General features: G+C 34.4%; 1 protein-coding gene and 1 pseudogene across 6 annotated transcripts; one reads left to right on the top strand and one right to left on the bottom strand.

Moving 5' to 3' along the window:
* The first annotated feature begins 114 nt into the window (after window positions 1-114).
* LOC128217320 (inhibitor of nuclear factor kappa-B kinase subunit alpha-like) lies at window positions 115-27,821 on the top strand. Of its 6 annotated transcripts, none has more exons than XM_052924423.1 (20): window positions 115-175; window positions 438-649; window positions 1,393-1,608; window positions 1,959-2,117; window positions 3,154-3,243; window positions 12,814-12,938; window positions 14,034-14,141; window positions 14,856-14,988; window positions 15,804-15,995; window positions 16,535-16,681; window positions 16,976-17,067; window positions 17,274-17,375; window positions 18,045-18,097; window positions 19,486-19,550; window positions 21,117-21,229; window positions 21,611-21,660; window positions 22,122-22,224; window positions 22,983-23,127; window positions 23,376-23,662; window positions 24,781-27,821. In XM_052924423.1, the coding sequence occupies exons 2-20, from the start codon at window positions 554-556 to the stop codon at window positions 24,881-24,883; spliced, it is 2,379 nt and encodes a 792-aa protein (XP_052780383.1). In that variant the 5' UTR covers window positions 115-175; window positions 438-553; the 3' UTR covers window positions 24,884-27,821. The 6 variants fall into 6 exon arrangements, with proteins under 6 accessions (XP_052780383.1, XP_052780366.1, XP_052780410.1 ...); XM_052924406.1 differs by having other exon boundaries at window positions 116-234; XM_052924450.1 differs by having other exon boundaries at window positions 156-175; window positions 447-649.
* Window positions 6,088-8,810, bottom strand: LOC128217352 (uncharacterized; annotated as a pseudogene).

Raw genomic sequence — 27,821 nt, 5'->3', positions numbered from 1 at the left:
TTCAATGGGGTGTATAGATTCCAGTGGTCAGACTGTGAGCGTGTATAGAATATAACGTTTGACGGATGACTATCAAGAGTAACGCCCCTTTGCGTTTGAAAACCGGTGAGCTATAAAAAAAACTCATCGTAAGATTAAGTTTATTTATCTTCCGGGAAGGAACCCCAAACTGTTTGTATGAGTCAGACATTTTAACAAATTCCCCTTGGTTTATTTTGTGACATGTACAAAGAGGTTTGAAATTAGGAAGTGATAGCTCAATGAGAACAAATAATTTTGCTTTGACGATTTAACAATTTACGTCGTCAGGTTGTTGAACTGTAGATTTAATATTTTGAATAACGTTAACAATGTTTTTAGAAAAAAGAATCTCATCAATATCAGGTTACTGTAATAACTACGCTTATCTTATTTGGTAGATTTGTTCTTAACTTTAGGTATTTCAGGTATTGAAGTTACTGAAAACTGAATACAATTACAACAGGCAACATTAATTGTCTAAAATATGTCAGCGTGAGTGCCGAGTGAGGTTGAATGCAAATAGATTAACACAATGACAAATGACGGGAGTCGCAGGAAAGGTCAGTGGACTGAGGAGAGGAATATTGGATCAGGAGGTTTCGGGGCCGTCGCACTATGGAAAAATGTGGTACGGGTTGTTCGTGATGATATCAACTTGAATATGGATTAGTTATTGAATGAATTTACAGATTTTATTACAATTAAACTTTACTGGTTTTATACAATACCTGTAGTGTACATGAGTAAGAACCAGCATCTCAGTTAGGTCAGTAAATAGAGCTCTATGCGAGTGTTCTGTATAGTCCATAAAAACAGCCGCTACAGAATCTTTGACAATTTTTGTCTTATGTTAAGGGAACATAATAAACATCCAAATGTTTTTTTTTTCCCCTTAACGCTCACTATTGTGGTTTGTGTTCTCAGGATCTTTGGTTTGAGCTTACATGTATAATAACATGTCTCAAGTTTAAGTCCCACATTTTGCGCAGGATCAATGTGGGAGTTTGATTATTATTGGTCCCAGATTTTACTAACTGTTCCTTCCGGGTTTATTCTATTGGTTCAAAAGGTAAAAGTTCCTGAAGAGCCTGGATAGGCCTAAAACTGATGAGGATATATATTCAGTTTGACTAGATACGAACCAGCTGGAAGTTAGTTTGGTAGAGCTCTGTGCTGTTTTTATGACTGTTTTTTGTTTGAGTCACGCAATCACTGGAACATTCCTTCACCAATTGTCCTTTAAACAACTAATTTTAACATAAGCAATGTATCTTGATTAGTTATCTGGACAATAGAACATGTACATTACTTCTTGATTTTAGTAATCTTTTAATAATCCAACCAAATGCATTCATATCATTTTTATTACAGCAAACTGGCGACTGTCTTGCCCTTAAAAAATGTCGGCTTGCCAATGAGATGACGGAAAAGCACAAGAAACGTTGGCAAATGGAAGTGAAGATAATGTCAAAACTCGACCATGAAAATGTGATAGCAGGGCTGGATGTTCCCAGCGAGTTAGATGTGCGACCAAATGAGCTACCTCTGTTGGCAATGGAGTACTGCTCTGGTGGTGACTTGAGACGGGTATGGTGCTGAGACCATATTAATTATATTTTTGAATTATAATTTGTTTACTTTTTTACGAGATCACCTCGTGAACCAAGTTGTTCATCAATGATCATAACTCTTGCATTGATGAATGGGCGTCAGATAAAACTTTTAATTACAACTTGTTATGTCTAAATTAATAAGGCCATGATGTGTAGTACAGTAAGGAGTCTGAGAAAGTCTAAATTGGCAAGTTCCTGTATCAATATTGCTATACCTCTAAATCTTTGTTTTTAGATTGAAAGAAAAAAATCAAGTGAAATAATTGTGTTTTTTTGTTAAAGAAATCAAGTGAAATAAGTGAAATAATTGTTTTTTATGAACAGATACTAAACCAGCCAGAACATTGCCTCGGCCTGAAAGAGTTTAGTATTAGGTGTTTGACGAGGGACATATCATCAGGACTCGAGTATCTACATGGGAACAGAATCATTCACCGTGACCTCAAACCAGAAAATATTGTACTGAAACCAGCAGAGGAAAGGGTAGGAATTTTGTGCCTGTTTTTATGATTTGTAACATGCCATATGTATAAAATAGATGGCAGTATCATGCCATTTATTTTATACATATGGCATGTTACAAATCTTATGAACTTATTAATTTTCTTCTCATTATTTTACAAGAATTGAATATTGTTCAATATTTAGAGTCTACTATTGATGAGAATGAAAATTAACAAACATATAGACATTAATTGGATTTTGTGACAAAATTTTCTTGACTTGATGAAAAATCATTGGTATGCAAGTACATTTTTCACTCTGACAGTGTGCTTGTTAGTTTCTGCATTATGTAACTTTCGTTTTCACCACTGCGCTTGTTAGGGATCTCAACCTTTGTGAAGGATACAGTGAGCACAGTCTAGTTGTATAGATGTCCGCATCTCTATCAAAAACGTTTGGGTTTGATTCCCAGCAAAGGAACTTTCTCATGGCCTCTTAAAATGGAAGCCAATACTTGTTTCTACCCAGGAAAAACACTTGAGGGATATTCTTTATAATGATCTATCAACATTTGTCACAAGCAACAACAGATTACTGTTAAACCCTGTTGGCTTGAAGTCGCTTGGCCCGATTTCCTCGTTGGCTCGAACTGGATGAGTATAACTGAAATGTATACTAAATGTAAACATTCCCCCTAGACTTGGCTCGGAGTTTCCAAGGCTCGAGGTTAATTAGCCAGTCCCTAGAACTTTGAGTCAACTGGGTTCGACTGTAGTATAAACTAATCTACATTTGTACATGTCGCATAAGTTTTCAATATATAAATGCAAGTTCATTTTTGCGGATATATTTGTTTTCATTGCATTAACTAATCAAAACTGTTTTACACTTTATATGAAAACACAATTGGGCTAAATCTTTCAGCTCAGTTTGTGAAACTTGTTTCACATCAAACTGAAATTCTTGATCCTGAGACATTTTGTTGTAAATAAGATAGGCCCCAATTCTATAAGGAAGCTATCTCATCTTCTGAACATCCAAAATATTAACCACTAACTTTCTTTTTGTGTTGCAGGTTATATACAAAATCATAGATCTTGGTTATGCCAAAGAATTGGACCAGGGCAGTGTGTGTACATCATTCGTAGGAACGCTGCAATACTTGGTGAGTCTTCAAGGCAAAGACAGCTCTCATTTTTAGTATATCTATAATTGTTCTTTTTAGGAATAGAAGTCGAGGTATGGTGATAGCCTTGTCGTTGTTTTCATCTTCAATAATGTGCAAGCAATTTTGCCTTGACCTTGACTCATAAACTGGTCAGAATACTTGGTGCTTCTTGAAGGCAAAGACAGCTCATTTATTTAGTATGTATATACATTTTTAGCTTGTGTATTGTTTTTTTAAGAATAAAAGTTAAAACATTGGGATAATCTTGGTGCTGTTTTCGTTGTCAATGTTATGCAAAAACTTTATCCTTGACCATGTCTCATTGACTGTTTGAAATACTTTGTGAGTCTTCAAGTCAAAGACAGCTCTCATATTTGATATGTTTGGTAAATGCATTTTTAGCTTGTGTATTATTGGAATTAAAGTCAAGTTATTGTGATAACCTTTGAATCGTTTCCATGGTTGATATGTTGTGATAACATTTTAACATTGGCCATAGCTCATGAACTGGTTAAGCTATTCAAAACTTTGAAACTAAAACAACAGTCTGATGATCTGAAGTAGACATGCAGATGCATATTATGAGTATGAAACATGCAAAAATTGCTGTCTTGCTTTAATCTTAGTAATAAGAGATAAACAACCTATGGCAGATGTAGGTCATGTGTAACTTGTTTTCTAATAGATATTGTCACAGCATATGTATCAAATTTAATGTCCCTGTTGGTTTATTGCCAACTGTAATATATGGTGTGTAACATAAAGGCTTGTATACTGGTTTGAATGAACAGTGTACTCGTGATTCACAATCTGTTCCAGGCGGTAATCCCATAATTTATTAATGAAGCTAATATAATGCATGTGTGGTCCGTTTGTTGTGTTTGTGTCACTCATTCAGTGTTGTTCCCGCCCTTGCCCTTGTCTTGAAACAGGGTTGATATAAAAAACTAAATTTCAGGGCTTTTCCCTGTAGTTTTCATTGTGCATTAAAACACTGTTAATCCGAAGTCTTTGGCACAAAGATAAAAACTTTGGATTAACGATATTTCGGATTTACAATTACTAGAAATTGACAGTGTTCATGAATTACTGGTGACATAAAATATTTAGTCTTGAACATACATGCCATATTTTCTGGAGACCATTCAGGGGGATTTGTTCAAAAGGCTGAAAATTCAGGGGGATTTTGGTTGTATTCAGGGGGATTTTTTTAGCAGGTCTAAGTTGGCGAAATTTTAAAGTATTTTTAGACGCAAGTATGAAAAAATGTATTCACATATAGTTTGCTTTGAAAACCTCTTAACTTTTTCATTATACAGAATTATTTTATGTCATGATTTATCATATTTTTATGATAAACTGTCATGTCATACTGTAATGCACTTGCAAAACAAAATATGTCATTGGAAAAATAGGTTTTCGAGACAATTAAATTAAATTTAACTTACTCCAAAGTCTTTTAAAAATTGTGCTTAATTCTATCAGCTTTGATGACTTTCAGACAATAAGAGAATAGAATAAATATTATTAATTTCTTCCTTCCAAAATAGTAATATTTCTTTGCCTTTGATAATTACTACAAATTAATTGATCACTTGTTGTAAAAGTTTACTTTTGGAGAGTTTCACTCACATACTGTGGTTTGACTTTGTCATTATTGCCTGATTTAAAATTTAAAAAAAAAAAAATATATATATTTTTTTTTTTTTAAATTCCGGGGGATTTTTATCTCCCGCCTGGAGACCAGGGGATGGATCGAAATTCCGGGGGATTTTTCCCCCCGCCGGGGGATATAGCATGTATGCTTGAAGATTGCAATGTCGGCTACATGTTACAAACATGTTACATTGTTCAGTATACTTGAACCTAAGTTTACTGGGTATTGTTTGGGTTATTCTTTAAAGAATGATGTGATGTCTTGTTGCACTTTGTCATACTCCTGGTTTTTTAAAATTTTGTGCAGTTTTACACCTTCCCTTTCACTTCCGATCCAGATATCTGCCCTGTTTTGCTACCAGGCCCTTCTCCTGATTGTTTAGTAGCGGTTGAGAGACATTTCAAATGATATTCAGACTATGTAAATATGCCGTCATATACAAACTGCACCACCCAAAATGAATCACTCATTATCTGACATTGCTGTTTGTTACATATGTGTGATCAATGTCATTCATTAGCAAGTACTAAATTTGCTTCATTATCACTATATTATATTTTATAACTATAATTTTAACTTTGAAATAGCGATAATTCTGAAATAGCAAATTTCAGATTATTGACGAAAATTTTAATAGACTAAAGAAGAAATCAAACCGGGCAAATTTTGGATGAACGGTGTTCGGATTAATAGTTTAAATGAATTATTGTTCAATGTATAAAGTTCTGAGGTCATGATTACAAACAGTCTCAAGTTTGAGTTCAGACTCCAGTGGCAAATCAGTTTTTATTAGTGAGCCACATAATCTTTTTCTATTTCAAGTACCATCTAGACTGTTTGCGTAACCTTAAACATTTTCCCAACTATGATTTATTTTATCCAAATTAGTGCTCGAGAGTTTATGAGATTATTACCAAGGGATTTTCACTATATAGTCAGTCCTTAGTGTACTCTTACAGGCTGATGAAGAAGTTCTCTATTTTCTACAAATATTATCAGGAAGAAGATAATCTTCTATATCCACATGAAATCATTATTCGTATCACTTCGGGTATAAGTCCATGCTTCTTGTGATTGAAGGAGTTAAATTTCATTAGTTTGTATTTGAAAATTACTATTTGAATATATTATTACTAGTAGCATAATCATCAAACTTGGTATCTAATAACTATTGAAACATGACATTCTGACATTACCTTTTATTTCCAAATTATTGAAATATAAAAGACAATCAAACTACATTTATGCACTAACTTCTTTTTGGTCATGGGAGATATGCCACTACGACTATGACTACACACTTATATTTAAACTATGAAAACTATTGTCACAAAGAATGCACGTGATACATTACATACATCATTATTACAGACACTTTTACATAAAACAGAATACATTATCAAAACATCAGTACAATCACAGTTCAACATTTAATGTAACTAAGGTTTGTTGTACCTCTAGGTTTCACAGCTGATGCACATTTTAATTTAACTTGATAACAACTATGCTATCCTGACTGTCATTCCCAACAATGAGACTTGAGGTGTGTTCACTGAACCACACTGACTTGGGGGTGCCCAAGCCATCAGCCTCCCTGGCCACGGTGGCCAGCTTCTGTCTTCCCTCTCTGTCCACCTGTACCACAGTGTTAGAATTCACACCACACACAAACACATGGCCACTAGAACTTACACATAGTCCACTGAGATATTCAAGTTTAGAATCTTTCAGTGTGGATAACACTTGACCATTTTTATCAAGGGTAATGAATTTATTTGCCCAAAAATTTATAAAATAAAATCTCTCCCCATCAGGACTGACAGCTGACTGATACACTGACATGACAGGAGACAGATCTTCATAGATTTTGTTGATGAGCTTACCATCCATGGTATACTGGTAAACAAAGGGCATTACTGGAGCCCACATACAGCTTGCCCTTGTGATGGGAAATGGAGGTGCAGTTGTGGTCTGTGGTGAACTTTCTCAATACTTGTAACTGTCCTCGGGTCACTGTGAGGAAGTAGATCGCATGTATTTTGTTGTTGTTGGTAGGAACAGCAACCTCATTGCCGGCTAGGTGACAACCCTTTCGTGGATTAGCAGGAAGGTCACAGTGAGCAGTGACCTTGTAACCGATGTTCAAAAGCTTTACTCTCATGTTTTGATAGTCTGTAACTACAAGGTCTCCATTGGGCAACTCACATATACCCACAATATCGCAGAGTGTTTTGTCTTCCTTTATTTTAACAGTGTACTTTTTTGACCCTTGGAACTTGTAGACATGACCACTATCTGACCTTTTTGCCATGAAATCAAGCTTTTTTGTGGCTCCCAGTGTGTCCAGGGTTCTGAAAAATGTTAGTATGCTGCTGTCAGACTCAAAACATAAGGCTTCTTCTGGCTTTCCTTGTATTTCATGCTCTAGCTTCTTGGCTTCAGTAAGTTTTGTCTGACATTTTCTGTGTCCAATGTAAGAATTGGTCTCCTTGTTTTTCACAGTTATCTGCTTTAACTTATCCATCATGGTCTTCAATTGGTCATTCATATGAGTACAAGTTTCAATGTCATCTTGAAAACTCTTCTCTAAATCCTTCATCATGCTATCCAACTGTTCAACTGTTTTCTTCTCAAGCTTGTCTAAGATCTGGTTTAACTCTTCACGGAGAGCCTTGATTTCAGCCAAGATGCTCTTGTATGAGTCCTGCAGAGAGGCTTTGTCTATCATCTTGGCATTCTTGAGCTCATCTAGCCTGCACCTGATCTTGTCCACTGCTGCTGGTAACTGCTTGAACTCAGCTGTTTTTAAGAAGCCTCTAGCCAGATCAGGCAGGTGGCTGATGCTGCTACACTGTCTGAAAATATTACCGTTTATAGTCTTAGGAATGCAGGGCATTACCAACATATTGTGTTCATTATTTAAACTCAGGTAAGCTCATTAAGTGTGACATAGTATAATCATAAATGAGACAGCGTGAAATCAACGAGCAAATAAATAAAATACAGTGCACAATATACTAAATGGCTCATTTCGAAAGATGAACTATATTAAATTAAAGAATGATTTATTGTAAAATTGTTAATCAATTTTGAACTAAGGGCATAACACATAAATACAACAAAGCAACACAAGGGAATGTTTCCTTTTCTTGCATAATATAAAAAAAAATTCCGATGAATTCTTGTCTGTTGGTGAGTTAAAGACCAGTTGTGTGCTATGGTAAAGTAAACAAAAACATACCATGGTATATGTTGTATTTAGTCATCATAACTAAAAACTTTTCTCATGATGATCATCATATTTTTAAAGGAACAGATATAAGGGTTTAAAAATTATCTCAAAAAATAAAATCACCTGTGGTTGAGGGCCACACAGACATGGCAACATAATTCCTGGTGGTCATCACAGTGGACATTTAGCTTTTCGCCATGCTGGTCACACCTGTCCATGGAGAACCCCGCCCATTTCTGGATGTCGCCACGCCCATACACAACATGCTTCTTGAAGTACTTCCCATGTATCCTCACACACTTGTCACATAGATAGTGTTCACACTCTGGACAGAAGTGCTGGGCTTCAGTGTTCAAGTCATTTTCCTCACACTTGGAACAACTGTAGTCATGAATCAGGTCAGATCCCTTGTAAATTGATGAACCTCCAGTGGCCATTTTGTGAAATATCTTTTCACTACTTTGTGTTTTCCAAAACTATTGTTCCATTGTAATTGTCAAGTTTGAGTTGAAAAATGTTATCAGAACTAACTTATTCCTTATTTTTAAAACAAAATAAAGTACCCAGTTTTAACCACCAAATTCTAGACAATATAACTCTACTTGTTTTCATTTGTATTCACAATGTTAAATATCTCCATATCTTTATCAACCACCACTTCTATGATAAACTTCAACTGAGATTAATGCTACAAGTGTAAACAGGGCAATGAGTTGTTAGCAACCTTTTATAAGACCAGGAAGTAAAATACTCAAATCAATAAACTAACCAGGTAACAGGTCAAGCAAATTGTACTTCTGAATGAAGATCTTAATTTCAATTTACGTTTAAAAATTTAAAGAAATGTCATCTAAATTTTTGGTAAATACTTTATGAACTTCCTATTTAAACCTGGCTCCAATTTCTTAAAACCTCTTTAAAAGCTTACCATGCTTAAGTACCTAACTGGTATTCAATTTAGCCAAAATATATTTCTTAAGTTTGATATTCATACAGCAAAATTGGTTAATTGCAATTATTATAAAGATCATTCCTATTTAAAGTCTTAACACACTTAGGGAAGTAAATAGTAATATGCAAATTTTAGATACCGGTAAACAAAAATAGCTGGTTTGGCTTGATCTTGTTAAAAGAGACTTACAAAGTTTTGCAAAATTTGGGGCTTCTTATTATTTTTGTTATCATGTTACCACTATATTTCATTTAATTTCTTTGAACAATTTTGTTCATGAAAGGTATATGTAGCCATTGAAATGCACCATTGTTTGGGTCCCTGTGGAAGAAACAATGTGTGATGGTGGTATTTGTGTGAATATTCACTTTCTAAATTTGGTTAGAGGCCGAAAGATGTTTGTGACATCAAGCACAAGTGTTCTTTCTGCAGTGGATCCAAAATTTCAAGCAAGTCAAAAGTATATCTGCACATTTGACTACATGCATTTGTTGTTGTGTACAATGGTATTAGAGTGTATAAGCCATACAGTGGTATTTGAGTGTATAAGCCATTCAGTGATATTTGAGTGTATAAGCCATACAGTGATATTTGTGTGTATAAGCCATACAGTGATATTTGAGTGTATAAGCCATACAGTGATATTTGAGTGTATAAGCCATACAGTGGTATTTGAGTGTATAAGCCATACAGTGATATTTGAGTGTATAAGCCATACAGTGGTATTCGAGTGTATAAGCCATACAGTGATATTTGTGTGTATAAGCCATACAGTGGTATTTGAGTGTATAAGCCATACAGTGGTATTTGAGTGTATAAGCCATACAGTGGTATTCGAGTGTATAAGCCATACAGTGGTATTCGAGTGTATAAGCCATACAGTGATATTTGTGTGTATAATCCATACAGTGGTATTTGAGTGTATAAGCCATTCAGTGATATTTGAGTGTATAAGCCATACAGTGATATTTGTGTGTATAAGCCATACAGTGGTATTCGAGTGTATAAGCCATACAGTGATATTTGTGTGTATAAGCCATTCAGTGATATTTGAGTGTATAAGCCATACAGTGGTATTCGAGTGTATAAGCCATACAGTGATATTTGTGTGTATAAGCCATACAGTGGTATTCGAGTGTATAAGCCATTCAGTGATATTTGAGTGTATAAGCCATTCAGTGATATTTGAGTGTATAAGCCATACAGTGGTATTCGAGTGTATAAGCCATACAGTGATATTTGTGTGTATAAGCCATACAGTGGTATTTGAGTGTATAACCCATACAGTGGTATTTGAGTGTATAAGCCATACAGTGATATTTGTGTGTATAATCCATACAGTGATATTTCAGTGTATAAGCCATACAGTGGTATTTGAGTGTATAAGCCATACAGTGATATTTGAGTGTATAAGCCATACAGTGGTATTTGAGTGTATAACCCATACAGTGGTATTTGAGTGTATAAGCCATACAGTGGTATTTGAGTGTATAAGCCATACAGTGGTATTTGAGTGTATAAGCCATACAGTGATATTTCAGTGTATAAGCCACACAGTGATATTTGAGTGTATAAGCCATACAGTGATATTTGAGTGTATAAGCCATACAGTGGTATTTGAGTGTATAAGCCATACAGTGATATTTCAGTGTATAAGCCATACAGTGATATTTGTGTGTATAACCCATACAGTGATATTTGAGTGTATAAGCCATACAGTGATATTTGTGTGTATAAGCCATACAGTGATATTTGTGTGTATAAGCCATACAGTGATATTTGTGTGTATAAGCCACACAGTGATATTTGAGTGTATAAGCCATACAGTGATATTTGAGGGTATAAGCCACACAGTGATATTTGAGTGTATAAGCCATACAGTGATATTTGTGTGTATAAGCCACACAGTGATATTTGAGTGTATAAGCCATACAGTGATATTTGAGGGTATAAGCCATACAGTGATATTTGAGTGTATAAGCCATACAGTGATATTTGTGTGTATAAACCACACAGTGATATTTGAGTGTATAAGCCATACAGTGATATTTCAGTGTATAAGTCATACAGTGGTATTTGAGTGTATAAGCCATACAGTGGTATTTGAGTGTATAAGCCACACAGTGATATTTGAGTGTATAAGCCATACAGTGATATTTGAGTGTATAAGCCATACATTGGTATTCGAGTGTATAAGCCATACAGTGATATTTGAGTGTATAAGCCATACAGTGATATTTGAGTATATAAGCCATACAGTGATATTTGAGTGTATAAGCCATACAGTGATATTTGAGTGTATAAGCCATACAGTGGTATTCGAGTGTATAAGCCATACAGTGGTATTTGAGTGTATAAGCCATACAGTGATATTTGAGTGTATAAGCCATACAGTGATATTTGAGTGTATAAGCCATACAGTGATATTTGAGTGTATAACCCATACAGTGATATTTGAGTGTATAAGCCATACAGTGATATTTGAGTGTATAAGCCATACAGTGATATTTGAGTGTATAAGCCATACAGTGGTATTCGAGTGTATAAGCCATACAGTGATATTTGTGTGTATAAGCCATACAGTGGTATTTGAGTGTATAAGCCATACAGTGGTATTTGAGTGTATAAGCCATACAGTGATATTTGAGTGTATAACCCATACAGTGATATTTGAGTGTATAACCCATACAGTGGTATTTGAGTGTATAAGCCATACAGTGATATTTGAGTGTATAACCCATACAGTGATATTTGAGTGTATAAGCCATACAGTGATATTTGAGTGTATAAGCCATACAGTGATATTTGAGTGTATAAGCCATACAGTGATATTTGAGTGTATAAGCCATACAGTGATATTTGAGTGTATAAGCCATACAGTGGTATTTGAGTGTATAAGCCATACAGTGGTATTTGAGTGTATAAGCCATACAGTGATATTTGAGTGTATAAGCCATACAGTGGTATTTGAGTGTATAAGCCATTCAGTGATATTTGAGTGTATAAGCCATACAGTGGTATTTGTGTGTATAAGCCATACAGTGATATTTGAGTGTATAAGCCATACAGTGATATTTGAGTGTATAAGCCATACAGTGATATTTGAGTGTATAAGCCATACAGTGGTATTTGAGTGTATAAGCCATACAGTGGTATTTGAGTGTATAAGCCATACAGTGGTATTTGAGTGTATAAGCCATACAGTGATATTTGAGTGTATAAGCCATACAGTGATATTTGAGTGTATAAGCCATACAGTGGTATTTGTTAACCTTGCTATTGAACAGTATCAATATGCTCTGAAGATAAAAATAATAATGGCGTAAAAATGCAAATTTATGTTAGACATGCCCCTCCCGTATTTTTAACAGGCCACCACTGCTGTTTGCCACTCAGAAGTACACATGCATAGTGTACTTTTTGGTTGAAATTGGTCATTTGAGGATGTTTCTTGTTAATTTTATTCGCCTGTTATGTTTGGGCGTAATTTTTGTTCTAGGCTCCAAAGTTGTTTGCCAGGTAAAAGTACACTTACACAATGGGTTATTGATAGCTTAATCAATTGGTATGGTGATGCATTTTTTATAACCCATGGCTTTTATATATGTTTTAGGCTGCAGAGTTGTTGGCCAGTCAGAAGTTCACTTGCACAGTGGACTATTGGTCGCTTGAAAAGTTGGTATGATGATGCATTCTTTTGGCTTTATGGCTTCATTTTTGTTCTAGGCTCCAGAATTGTTTGCCAGTCAGAAGTACACTTGCACAGTTGACTATTGGTCGTTTGGGACAGTGGTGTTTGAGTGTATTACTGGGTACAGACCCTTCCTGCCAGATCTTCCGCCTGTACAGTGGTAAGAGGAACCTCAAGTTTCGTTATCTAAATTATATTTAGTTTAAGTCTAATCAGATTTATTTTCTTGCCCCAATTTCTGGAACATCTTAGTACCTTTATCACAGGATCATTCTAAGCTAGTACCTTTATCACAGGATCATTCTAAGCTCTCTATGTTTTTTAAGATACAATTATCTTCTTTTTAACTTCAAATGGAAATAGCTTTACTTATGACAACATTGATAAAAAATAAATGTTTTAGTAAAATCAGGATAAAGTTATAAATTTGGCTTAAAAAAAGTTACTTAGATTTGGTATATAATGCTTAAAACTTTCGAGTCATTTAGACCTGGTTATATAACATGGATATTGCTGAGAATATTAAATTATATCAATACTTTTGTTATTGGACATTACCTTGGAACATAAGAATTTTGTATAATTTTCTGCCTTCAGAATGTTTTTATGGGATACCTGCCATTTATGCAAGCTTTTTTGTTATCTATTGAATAACTTAATTATTCATTGTAATACTCAAGTTGACAGTAAATTGGAAAGTCACGAGTATGAAGTCGAGCTGTGTCTTATATCATTCAAACACTTGTATCATAATTAACCCCAAGCCCTTGGTATTGAGGGCTATATAGGAATCACATTGTCTCTTACTTCTGTCATTCTGTCCTGGGACATCGACACAAGTCTACTTTTCTCCATGACTCGATTTGATTTTGAGGTCATATCAAACTTCATACACATATTGACTGTGTTGAGGAGATGTGCTGTGCAAAAGAAGCATTATTTTGTGTAAGGTATTTTTTGGAGTAATTGCCCTTTGATTATTTTTATTCTTTTTTTTTATTATTTCATAACTTCATATGTTTTTTAAGGTATTGACTTCAACTGTACTTAGGTACTGGCTTCACAAAAGAAACATTGGACCATTAAGTTGATGCCTTCCCACTAATTTAGGGCATTCAAAGGAGCCTACATCACTTCAAATGATACTTCTTATTACAAGAAGGTGGTGTTGTGTCAGTATTAATCACATCCAGTTATATTTCTAGTTTAAATTATCATGTAAAATATCATTCCAACCTTTTTTTTGTTTATTCAGGCACAAGGAGATCTGTAAGAAGTCCCCAGATGACATCTGTGCCATTGTAGATGACAAGGGAGAGGTCAAGTTCCACCGAACCATTCCCTCCAAGTGCAAGCTCGCAAGGTAATACTAGCGAACTTTCAGAAAGTACTGAGGTTTTATTCATAATATAGTCTTTGGCCTGGTGTACAAGGGAGATGGGAGAGGTAAACTTCCACAGGACCAGCCCATCAAAGCTCACAGATCGAAAGAAACATAGATTTTGTTGGTTTGCAGCATTGTAAGTTATCACACCATTAAATGCATCACACTCTTTGGCACAATATCACACAAGATTGTGGTCCAATATACACAGAAGAACCCCACTGATTATGTCGTTTTTACTGTTCACCATGCAAACACAAATGAATAAACCAAGGATGCCTGGGTGAGAACTGAATAAGCTTGAAAAAGTTATACTATATGCTTAACAGTTTAAAAAAAATTCTTTTGCAAATTTTGTTCATTCTTGCTACTCCGCAAGTCATGATCCATCCCTTTAAGGCTTATGCAAGTGTACATATGGTAGGGCAAATGATGCTTGGGATCTTGGGGAACCCAAGGCCGAAGGATGAACATTAATAAAACAAGCTGTGACTCATGCTTAAGCTTATATATGTAACTTTAATACACCATTTTGTGTTAATAATATTTAACAACTATCCAGCTTTACATGTCTATGCAGGAGAACCTGGAGCATTAAGTCGGACTCCAGAAGGAGGGCCGTTCTGCTTGTTTCTCAGTATCTGACACCATCTTGTTATAAAAATGTTCCACTAAATTATCTGCCTCTTATAGATCCATGCAGGTGTACATGGAGCAGTGGTTGAGGATGATGTTACGCTGGGACCCTAAGGCCCGAGGAGGAGGCCTTAACAAAGAGGGCCGCCCAGCTTGCTTCTCAATACTTGACTCCATCTTCAATATGAAGGTAGGGCCTCTAAAATACCATTTCAATATCTAGACTTTGTTACCATTATTTTATCAAACTTTTACATCTGAAAATTATATGTATAATATGCAATGACAATAAGTTTTGACATGCAAGGAGGACTATAATACATGTAAGCCGATACAATCCAGTAAATGTTTTGAATAGTTTATACATGCACGTGGACTTAACATTGTAGTTGGTTATTACTGATTAATTGAATGACCTTTTCATTGTCTGACATGATCACACAAGGCTCCTGTTGCAATACATCATATTTATGCCACCTTGGAAGAATATGGGTCATATAGGAATGTAAATGTGGGTAGGTTTGTGGGTTGAATCGGCTGTCAGATTATCTAGTTGTTTCTGGTGATGTGAATGATTTTTTATTTACCACATTTAGGGTTTTAGCTTTATAATAAGAGTTATTGTAGGGTGCTTATGCCCATTCGCTTTTGGTGGCACCCATCTGCCTTCAAAGAATTGAATGTTTAACATGATCTGATATTTATTTTGTTTAAATGAAAACTTATACTATGATTACAAAAACAAATCCCAGTACATGCAAATTTTACATGTTTGGGGCTTAACTTATATAACTCTAATTAAAAATAATACCCAAAAGTTTCTGTCAAAAATGATAATTTCTGCACCACCTTCAATGTGCTCTTTTCTCCCGCAGCACCCATTCCCCTTTCAACCTGGCTAAAATCCTTCCATATGATGTTCAAAAATGGAAGTGAACTCAGATAACCGAGTTATATTTTTTAATGATATTAAAAAAATCATGACATGTTTTCTTCTTTATCCAGATAATCTACTTGCTCAACGTTGCCACCAATGAGTTGGAGACATATCCCATAGCTGACGCCCACAACATGTCGGACCTTCAGAAACGTATTGAACAAGAGACAAATATATCTGTGGAGGAACAGGATATCGTCATGGCCAACGGGATGACACCTGACCCTGATAAACCTGCATCACAGTGCTATCTTGAACCTGTGCGTACACTGCCTGTAATTTGAATGTGCTATGTGCATTGAAACACTATATTGACCTATTATTTCAGATTTGATAATAAGCATGTCACGTTTAATAAGAAATGGCCACAGCCCGAATTATGATAATAAGCACAGTCAATATCATAATCGATCGAATAGCAAATACATATCCTAGAAATTTCCAAGCACTTGGAAATAAGCTGTCTTAAAATTTTATGTATTTAAACAAGTCTAATTGATTATGAAGAAAAATGGTTATTAGGAATTGTTCAAAGACATGATCGATTGCTAGGCAACTTACTGTTTTTTCCCAATAAAAAATATGTGTATATTGTTGGAAGCAGGGCTAATTGTCTGTCACGAGGGTGTGTGAGAATCCATTGATAGTATAAGCAGAGCCAAAGTAATCTTTCTTTTGTGTGTATAGTCAGAGCAGGACTGTTTTATGTACATGTTTAGGCACTGGAATTGGACTTTAAGCCATAGACAGTTTAAACAATGCCTTCAAAAGTAACCATGATTTTGTGTGTATATTTCAGTCAGAGCAGGACTGTTTTGTGTACCTGTTCCGTCATGGGGGTGGGGACTTTCAGCCCGAGCAGTCCATCAACAGACAGCTAAAGCAGGGCCTTCCCAAGTCCATACAGACCATTGTGAAGGACATGAAAACCATGCTGCCCTTTCAGGTAGAAAGATATTAACGGAAAACTTTAATTGGTTGAATTTATTTTGGTATTTGAAAGAGCATGTAAATGTTTGTGAGAAATTTACCGTTCAATTTATCAATGTAAAGTAAAAGGCACAGATGAATGGGCCACAAATGCTAGAATTGTCAATTATCAGATTAAAATAATACTGGAACTTTGATTATTTTCTTTACAATTTCTGTGTAACCAAAATTACATATATACATACTGTTTACGTAAAGTTAAGCTTGTTTTTAATGGAGTTGAATTTATGATTACTTTTACTTCTTGTAGGAGCAAAAAAGAACTTGGGCAGAGTCAGTTGTTTTCTGTGATGAAGTTTTCCAGCTGTTTAAAAGATTGGTTCTCAGTCAAAGAGCTATTATGTAAGCACACATTCTTTTATAACTACCTGTTGTATGATTTCATCTTTTTAAATAGATTGCTAGTTTTGATTATTTGTTCCTATGTTATGAATCAACACAAAGTTCAGTTAAGGCTGACATTAGCTACATTTTTATGATAGATTCAAGATGGAAGTTAACAAAAATGAAAAAAGGTGATGGAATGTTGCATGTGCTTCTACTTTCAGGTTAAGCTTGTTACGCAGTGATTCACAGTTTGTCAGAATGAAAAACAAAATGATTGCAGAGAAAGAGGTGTTAGCAACAAAAATTAAATATTTCCAGGAAAGGTAATTAACATGTTTAGATTATATGGGTCCTTGTACCCTTTTAGCTTATTTTGTGTTATTGTCAGATATTGGTGTTGATGCTGTCTGCAGTGTACAAAAACATAATTCTTTGTCATAATTCTTAACCTGTTCGAGACATTTTGGCCATATTCTGGCTTAAATAATAATTTTATATATTATATTGTATCCATTGCTTGGCTCAGAGCCAACACCATATGTAAATAAAAAACAACAACTTACAGAATTATGTTCTGTATCGCTCTCATTATTATTCATGATAATGCTATTGTATGTAGAAATTTAAATAAGTAGTAAGTTTTCCAAATTAAAAAACTATGCCTTTCTTAGGTGTAAGTTACAATAAATTTACGCTCTTCACTCCTGCAAATATTATAAATCATAATACATTTGGTATTTGGAATATAATTGTATGTTATAATAAACTTGATGCAGGTTGTCGCTCAACTGTTTAATTGGCAATGCATGGTTTATATCTCATCAATAAATAAATGCACATGGTTGTACTTTCCGAAAGATTGCTTTGATCACCTCAAACAACTGACTAGGTGGAGCTAAAGACCCATTCGTAGCATGCTAATTATACAGCTAACTAAATCTGATGTAAACTATCCATGTTCTTAATTGTAATTATTGTGTTGTATTTTGCAGTCTGGAACATGATGTGATGTTCTACAACGAGCAAGTGAATAACGGTGGCGTCAGTAAGTACTTGTACTAAATAAATAAAGTACTGTAGATGTAGGACCACGGTTTTTTAAAATACAAATTTTGTGTATCATTTAAATGTTATCATAATTTTCTAAAAAATATTTTACCTGGCAACGAAAAATAAAGTCCATTTTGATAGCCGATTTCCCATTGTATTATGCCACCATGATGAAAATGATAAATTAAAATTTCTTCAAAATCGACTGACCAAATGTCTTTATAAAGTTTCAGAATGTTTTAGTAATGACATTTGACAAAAAGTTTATGAACATTAAGATGTGTCTTTCTCTGAAATTTTGATTAGCTTTGAAAAACAATAACGCTTAGCACCTCTTATTGAAATAATAATTTTTAATTTTTCTATTTTTTAATTTTTCTTTTTTTTTCCCCTATTTAAATACAGATTTCCGTAGTTCTACCTATGTGAAACAAAAACAAAAATGTCAATTGAATTAAATTTAATGTATTAGATTTAATAATCCTCTATAAATGAGGTAGGTTGTGGATTTTTTTAATGAAATAGCAAAGAACATACATAATTATGGTACATATAAATTTCAGCTTTGTTAATGTCACATAAAAACACTTCTGAGAGTAGTACATCTTTGAACATGTGAAGTATATGCGGATGAAACCCTTATATTTCAACTGCTTTTCACAGACAGTAAAAAATTCTGATTCTTTTTAAGTATTAGGTTACATTATCTATAACCAAGGGAGGTAATAAATGTTTGGAGAAAAGTTTTTTAAGTGCTTTTCCTTCTTTCTTGGTAAATAAAAATTAGGTTAGAAATGAAAATATATATCAATTACTTGATTCAATAATATAGTTTTCACGAATAATATATTATTTAAATTTATGAAAGTGAAATGGCAAAATATATTATATACTTGCTTTATATGTAGAATTTATTCTGTTATTGGCATGGCTTGGCTCTAATGCTTGCTTTAGGGGCTACAAACTGGGTGTATGTTACCTTGTGTACAGCCCTTGGGAAGGTCTGAGACTAGGGTCATCAACCCCCTAGCAGGGGGCTCTCTGAAAAGAGGGGTGGGGAGTCAGAAATTTGGACCCCTGTGCAGTGTTTGTGGCATGAGATGTCCATTAATGGATTGATGCACTCTGCACTGGGTTGTAATTCCCCATGACTGGCTTATAAGTGCAATTTGCAAGGTGGCCTGAGGGCTATAACTCAATTCAGACTACTCTAGAGCATGGCCTTTGTTTTTATACAGTAAATAAAAGTCCACTTTTTCTTGTATATTTGTACATGTGTAAGTGCACATGCATTAAGCACATGTGAATATCTGAGGCACATTATTGAATATAAATAAATCTGTTTTGCGAACTTATTATATACATTACATTTTCACATTTCAGGTTCTGATCGAATGTATAGCAAATGGATGAGAATGGCTCAAGATGTGGACGAGTTTAAAAAGCTGGTAGGTTGTGTAGATCTTATGCCTTCAATGTTTCACATAATGGGAATGGAATATACAAAAGCAAAGTATCGGCTTAAATTTGATCAGTCAAATATCTTTTTTTATGATGATTCAAATTTGATATTCTTTCACATGTTACACCTTTGTATACAACAGGAACATATCTGTTTAAAAAAATGATTCTAATTTAATACATATTAAGCGATACCGTAATATTTTTGCATACAACTTTTTCTATTGTTTTGACTGTCAACCTTAGTTACAATGGGAATGGATCTGTTGAATTGATGAATAAGATTTGAGTTGCTATTGGAACCTTTTTAAATGAAGATTCAGATTTGACACACATTCAGACATAATATATTCGCATACAAAAATCTTCTTTATTTTTAGCTTGACTATTCGAAGAATAAAGAGAGCTATCCTACTCACCCGAGCGTTGGTGTAACCACTTGTGTTAAAGTTTGCGTACCACCTCAAATATTTTCAAAGTCCATTGATCTATGGCTTTGAAACTTTGCACACTTGTTCACCATCATGCCCCCACCCTATACACAGGAGGAGGTAACTCTATCAAGCATTTTGACAAAAAATTACCCCTTTTTCGACTTAGAATTTAAGTTAAAGTTTGCGTACCACCTGAAATATTTTCAAAGTCCATCGACATCTGGCTTTGAAACTTTGCACTCTTGTTCACCAACATGCCCCCAACCTGTACACAGGAGGAGGTAACTCTATCAAGCATTTTGACAAAATTATGCCCCTTTTTCTACTTAGAATTTATGTTAAAGTTTGCGTACCCTTTTTTGACTTAGAATTTACGTTAAAGTTTGCGTACCACCTCAAATATTTTCAAAGTCCATTGATCTATGGCTTTGAAACTTTGCACACTTGTTCACCATCATGGCCCCACCCTATACACAGCAGGAGGTAACTCTATCAAGCATTTTGACAAAAATTTACCCCTTTTTCGACTTAGAATTTACGTTAAAGTTTGCGAACCACCTCAAATAGTTTCAAAGTCCATTGATCTATGGCTTTGAAACTTTGCACACTTGTTCACCATCATGCCCCCACCCTATACACAGCAGGAGGTAACTCTATCAAGCATTTTGACAAAAATTTACCCCTTTTTCGACTTAGAATTTACGTTAAAGTTTGAAAACCACCTCAAATATTTTCAAAGTCCATTGACATCTGGCTTTGAAACTTTGCAAGCTTGTTCACCATCATGCCCCCAACCTGTACACAGGAGGAGGTAACTCGATCAAGCATTTTGACAAAATTATGCCCCTTTTTCGACTTAGAATTTACGTTAAAGTTTGCGTACCACCTCTATTATTTTCCATTCAATTTATGTAAATATCTCAGCACATCATGTATTGCATTGAAATCTAATCTAACAGTGATCCATGCATGTTTCGCCAAAACTTTTCAATCCATACATGAAAAGCGGCGGAATAGTTGAGCGCGCTGTTCCTGTGACAGCTCTTTTTAATGATGCTTCAGATTTAATACACATTTAGACGTAATATATTTTGATAGAATGATCTTTTGCCACCATAGGAACAGAGAGTAAATGATCTAGAAGCTCATGCTGTGGCCTTACAGACAAGAATTGTAGAACTTCAGAAGAGCCCCTTTGCCCGGACAAAACAGGATGACACTCTTGAAGAATTGTAGGTTTTATTTTCTATGAACTTGTTATTGGTATCTGTTTACTGAAATGACAATAATTGCTGTTTATTGTTTTTGGATGATTCTAAAACATTTTGGGACAATTCCAAAATATACTTGAGTAATTTCGGAATATATTTGGGTAATTCCAAAACATTTCTGTCAATCAAATCATCTATACAAATTACCAAATGCAATGAATTAGTTAACAATAGTTTTTCAGCATTAGGGGAGAATACAGTATAGTATATTTTATTAGTTTTAAAATAAATCGTTCTTCCAAACAAGTGCTTTCAATATAATTTGTTTTTGTAGAACTATTTAACGTGTATGGAGCTTGAAATAATTTAACTATATGTATTTTGTTTATTTCATTTTTGAAGGGCAAAACAAGCAAAGAAAGTTTATGAAGACTTCCGAAAGCAAGCCAGAGGTTTGTTTTTCATGATCGTGGCATAGATTCACTAAAACAGTATAATGTGATTTTACTCAAATAATTAAATAGAAGAAATATACAGCACTTTCATCTCTTATTTCTAAGTCAAACATGAATGAGACAATGCCATTAAACCTGTTCTGGCCACGCTAAGACCCCATGTTTTTTCTACATTGGGTCATTTATTGTTATATCGTTATGGTAACCAAAATGGCATCTTTTTTCCGATGAATAAATGAAACATTACACGTAAATTTATTAATGTAAACAGGTTATTTAAGTAATTTATAAGTTACAGGGTTGGTAGGTTATCCAATATGTGATATACAGGGCGCATGAAACCATATTCAGGTTCGTGCTTCTCTCTCACCCGATATGATTTCTTTTGCCCCATATATCGCATATCTTGTCATCTACTAACCCCTTTATTTATAATATGATTTATTTTGAAACACCAGAGAATCGTGATGAGATTCATGACCACAAGCCGATAGTGAACATCATTGTAAAGGCCGTGATGTGGAGAGACAAGAAACTGCCAGACCTCTTCGCTCATCTGGGGTGAGAACAATGCCATAGAATATATATCTTAAATTGTTCATCATCAATTTGCAACAGGATAGTTTTCATTTGTCTGCTGTTTATATATTATGTTTTATTAAAACACAAAACAGACTAGCTGTTTATTGGCAGTAAATTTGAAAGCAACAAAGACATAAAAATGAAACATAGAGCACAATTATGATCACATATATGATATGCATGAACATAAACTGATTAGCTACCTTTACATTTTAGAATTTAGTATATTAATTTAAGACTTGTTTATGAAAGCCTTTTTTTCTTGTGTGGTTTTCCAGGTGAAAAGTTAAGGTATTGATGTTGTCAGCGTCAACATTGCGCAAAACTTCAATTTTGTCCAAAACTAAAAGAAATGTTCAAGATGTTTAAATAAAACTTGGCACACACTTTACACATGTTATAGCAAGGCCCTTTATTCTGGCATTAATTTATGCCACTTGGTTGACTGACAACAAACGAGCATTGCCGTTTGCTCTGTGGCACTGATCTTCAAGTAAAACATTACTTTTTAGATGTCAACGAGTTATAGGTATTTGTTTATGATATCATAGTTGAGTTTGGTTTTTGGTCACCAAGGGGGACAAGTGGGTTTTCTTCAGATACTGTTGTCCCCTAAACTGCATGTTAGAACAACTTGGTGGTACACTTTACCTACAGACTTTGTTAAGATTGTTATATAATAATTGTTAGACATATTGTTGAATAAGTATTTACTTACCGGTTATACATTATTTCAGGAAGATATGTGGCTGCAAAGCTGACTTGAATACTATGCTACCGCAGATTGACAGCTGTGTTCAAGAGATCACGATCAACTCTAAGAAGATCGTCGACTTCCAAAAACAGAGACAGACTGCTGTGTGGAGACTCGTGGAAATAGCTGTGGGTTGCTGGGTTTTGTTTTGTTACCTTATTAATCATGCTCAGATATTATACCATGGAAATGGCTTTACATAAACCTACACATACAGTTATTAAGTGTTCAATTCTACATAAAAGTTGTGTTGCAAATCATATCAACAGTGTCACTGGCAAATTTAGATAAACCCATCTGAAGTAATCAGTTAATCAAATAATTTGGTATAGAATATTTATCATATTTTCCCCAATTATGAATGGTATATTGACAGGTACAACAGGGAAAAGGGAATTCCCCCCTTGACAATCAGGACAATACCGACATGGGAGACATTCCAACCATGTGTAGACAAGATTTGTCCGGTAGTGGGAGATCACCTGTGGGAATACCACAGGGAAATCCCTTTCCCGTTTTAAATGCCTCTCCCATGGGAACCCAAATGGCTCCAATGGGAAATTTCAGCCAATCGGGAAACTCAAGTATGTTACAGTCACTGATGAGCAGTACGTTGACAGACTCTGTACAGGCGCTAGAGGAATCTAAAGTCACCAATAAACAGTATGTATATGTACTTAATTTTTTATAATAATTTTGTGTTGTGCATTTCTACTGTTTGCCTTTCAACAGTAATATGCCTGTTTATCACTTTTTATGCCCCCACAAAGTGGCGGCATATAGGGTTGCCCTTGTCCGTACGTACGTACGTACGTACGTCCCGAAGATTGTTTCCGATCTAATTCTTGAAAACCGTTTGTCCAATCCTCACCAAACTTTAAACACATGTTTGTGACCATAATATCTTGATCAAGTTCGATAGTCATGGAAATCGCTTTAGTCATTTAGGAGTTACGGCCCTTTTTTGCCAAAAATTCCCGAAGATTGTTTCCGATCTAATTCTTGAAAACCGTTTGTCCAATCCTCACCAAACTTTAAACACATGTTTGTGACCATAATATCTTGATCAAGTTCGATAGTCATGGAAATCGCTTTAGTCATTTAGGAGTTACGGCCCTTTTTTGCCAAAAATACTTCAAAAATATATGTTTCCAATCTAATTCTTGAAAAGTATGTGTCCAATCCTCACCAAACTTTACATACATGATTGTGACCATAATATCTTGATCAAGTTCGATAGCCATGGAAATCGCTTTTGTCATTTAGGAGTTACGGCCCTTTATTTGCAAAAAAAGACTTGAAAAATACGTCCCGAAGATTGTTTCCGATCTAATTCTTGAAAACTGTTTGTCCAATCCTCACCAAACTTTTAACACATGTTTGTGACCATAATATCTTGATCAAGTTCGATAGCCATGGAAATCGCTTTAATCATTTAGGAGTTAGGGCCCTCAGATTATCCTGAATAATCATTATGGCTTATTTTCTGTGACAAAAAATCGAAGTGGGGGCATCCGTGTCCTATGGACACATTTCTAGTTGTCTTTAACTTGAGATCGAAAATCAATCAGATAACTCAAATATTGACAGCTCCATAGTAGTTAATTAGGGAATTTGGACATACGATGATGACTTTTTTTTAACTCACTTTGTGGCAAGAATGGTAGTGTTAAGCTCTCTTATACAATATACAACAATTTGTAAAATCTAACTGAAGAAAGGTCATAATGTTGTATCGTTCAATTGAATAGCCAAAGAAGACAATTTTTTTATTTTTTCAGGATGGAAACAGCACTTGGTGAATTGTTTGAAGAACAGGAACAGTTTACTACAAAATTGACCGATATTAACAAAACACTCCACGGCCGTGTTCCGAACAGCTAGTGTATAAGGGCAGAGAGATATCTGTTGGAAATTTTCAAAAACATTTTTCTGTAATGCAATTCAGCATAACAGACATTAACACTAAAGTTTGAGAACAGCTATTAATGTAAGGCAGGGAAGTCTGTCTTAAAGTATACTGAATACTTTCTGTTTGAGCAGACAGTTACGTCCACAAAACCCAAAACAAAAAGACGGTGTTTATAGAAAGCTGATTTTGAGATGGATGTCAGGCTGTTCACCCTTGAAATAGAACTGTAGAGTTCATGCTTTGTGTGTTGAGCAAACAAAATAGTGGTCTTATAAAGCATTAATTGTATGACGGGTTTCTGTCTTGAAAACTTCTCAAAATTGTATATGATAAGATTGAGCCAAAAATGGCAAAAAAACAACTCTCGATTGCCATTGGAATGTCCCCAATAGCTAGTGTTTTAGGACAGGGTGCTTTCCCTTGGAATATTTTCACTTCTATTTTTATGCATCGAAAGGGCACCATATAGAAATAGTCCCTTTGTCCATCGGTCTGTCACCACGGTTTCCGATCTATAATCTGTGACGAAGGGACCTCAAACAAGGTTTGCCATGACCATTAGATGAATCTTATTGCTTTATAGGTCAGTTGGTTAAAAGTCAACGTCGACGTGACATTGAGTGAAAATTTCGATCAAAAAATTTATCAACGCTTGGGCCGATGGACCTAACACTTCACAATTTCTGTTTTATGTTTTTTCCAAGGCATTAATAAAGCAACGATAGTGTTGTTTCCAAACACCTATTGCGTTTCGGTAGTGAAGTATGTCTTGTCATAGTATGAGTCTCTTGGTAAGACATCCATAATACCTTTCTAGGCATTCTAGGCATTCGTATACTACCAAACACCTGCATTTGCTTCAAAGGGGTCGCTCTATACATTGCAGTTATAGCAGCCATCGTTTGATAAATGTTTCAATATCTTTATTATTTCAGCAATAACTGATGTCAATGAAAAATGTTATGATCTTGATTAAAGGGCAATAATTAAATTATCTAACCAAATCATGTATTCGTATTTATAATATTTATTACATTTAAACAGACTTTCCGTGTCATTTAAAGCATTTTGTGATATATTCATGTTTTTTTTCTTTTGGTAACAACCATAAGCTTTGTACATGGCATAACATTGCATTTATTGTGATACGCTTGTTAAACACATCCCTTATTTGAAGCCGTACACATGGACGTGTTGGTAAATGTGTCATATCGTAGTGCTTGTAATTTTACTTATATTTGTAAAATCCTACGGAGACATTTCCAGTTGATGTTAAATTGAAGGTGTTCAGAATTGAAAGTTGAATTTGTTGCAAAAGTGCACCACAGTCCTTTTAGAAATGTGTGCTTTCAGTTTCCGTTTGAACCTATTGCTATTTCTTTACAGCTGTGTTGAATTGTCAGTCTTGAATCAGATTTGGACTCTTTTCAGGATAACCATCTTAATATTTTATGACAGACGCATTAGAGACTGTATTCAGTGTTGAGGTTTGTGTACAAAGTTTAATTGATTTGTTTTAATTAGTTAATATTAAGTGAGTTGAACAAATGTATAACTTCATACCAAATGCAATTATTATTTTGGTGGAAGGGACAGACCCTTGATTTATTTTTTCTGTTTTTAAGTATTCTTACATATCCTGATGAAATTAATTTGAAATGTAATCTACTTACATTCAAAACGTTTTCAAGACTGATGTTTAAGAGTTTTCTGAATACTGAAAGTTTTATCATTTTCATATTGACTGTGACTAATGTTGATCAAGTGAATAATTACAAATAATGTTTCCAAAAGAATCCAGTCATCTTTCATTCTCTAAATGACACAAAGGGTACGTGGTTTTAACATCAGTATGAACTTTATGCACTTGCTATATTAATAGAATATTGTTATGTTATTAGCTAAATATACTTTAATTCTCAGCATGAATTTTTGATGAAAAATTCGTTGTACATAAATTTTTTGAAGATTGTGTTTTAAGCCAGTGTGTATGATAGAATAGAATGTATAAAAAATTCGTAAAAAGTGTTTCACTCACATTGTTTTTTAGCACTGTTGATCAACAGTAGCGCTGTACATTTGGTATAAGTCTCTAAAATACTTTACTGGTACGGCAATCCAGTTGTTTTTATGCTATCAAAGACTGTACAACTGCCCTCTATTTGCTAGTATGCTATAAAATGTAATACCGGTACAACTACCCTTCATTTGTTATTACTCTATTAAAAGTAATACCGGTACAACTACCCTCTATTTGTTACTATTCTATAAAATGTAATACTGGTACAACTTTCCTTCATTTGTTATTACTCTATTAAATTTAATACCGGTACAACTTCCCTTCATTTGTTATTACTCTATAAAATGTAATACCGGTACAACTACCCTCTATTTGTTACTATTCTATAAAATGTAATACCGGTACAACTACCCTCTATTTGTTATTACTCTATAAAATGTAATACCGGTACAACTACCCTCTATTTGTTATTACTCTATAAAATGTAATACCGGTACAACTACCCTCTATTTGTTATAATGCTATAAAATGTAATACCGGTACAACTGCCCTCTATTTGTTATAATGCTATAAAATGTAATACCGGTACAACTGGGCTCTATTTGTTATTATTCTATAAAATGTGATACCGGTACAACTGGCCTCTATTTGTTATTTTGCTTTAAAAGACTACACCGGCACTTCTGCTCTTCACTTAAATGAATGAATATGTAAAAAGACAAAATCAGTACAACTGTTTTTCACTTTAATGATTGTATGAATACAACAAATTGTTGGATTTTATTAAAACAAATTTGAGCATTGTTTTCAAGTTTGAGTTACCATGTGTTTTTCACCAATACTAATAGTATTTGTTATATTTATATGAAATAAAGGATGATTATCTTAAA

Source organism: Mya arenaria, chromosome 2, assembly GCF_026914265.1.
Source record: "Mya arenaria isolate MELC-2E11 chromosome 2, ASM2691426v1".
NCBI lineage: Eukaryota > Metazoa > Mollusca > Bivalvia > Myida > Myidae > Mya > Mya arenaria.
Note: the sequence above shows the minus strand (reverse complement) of the source record. Positions and strands in the feature narration are given on the sequence as shown.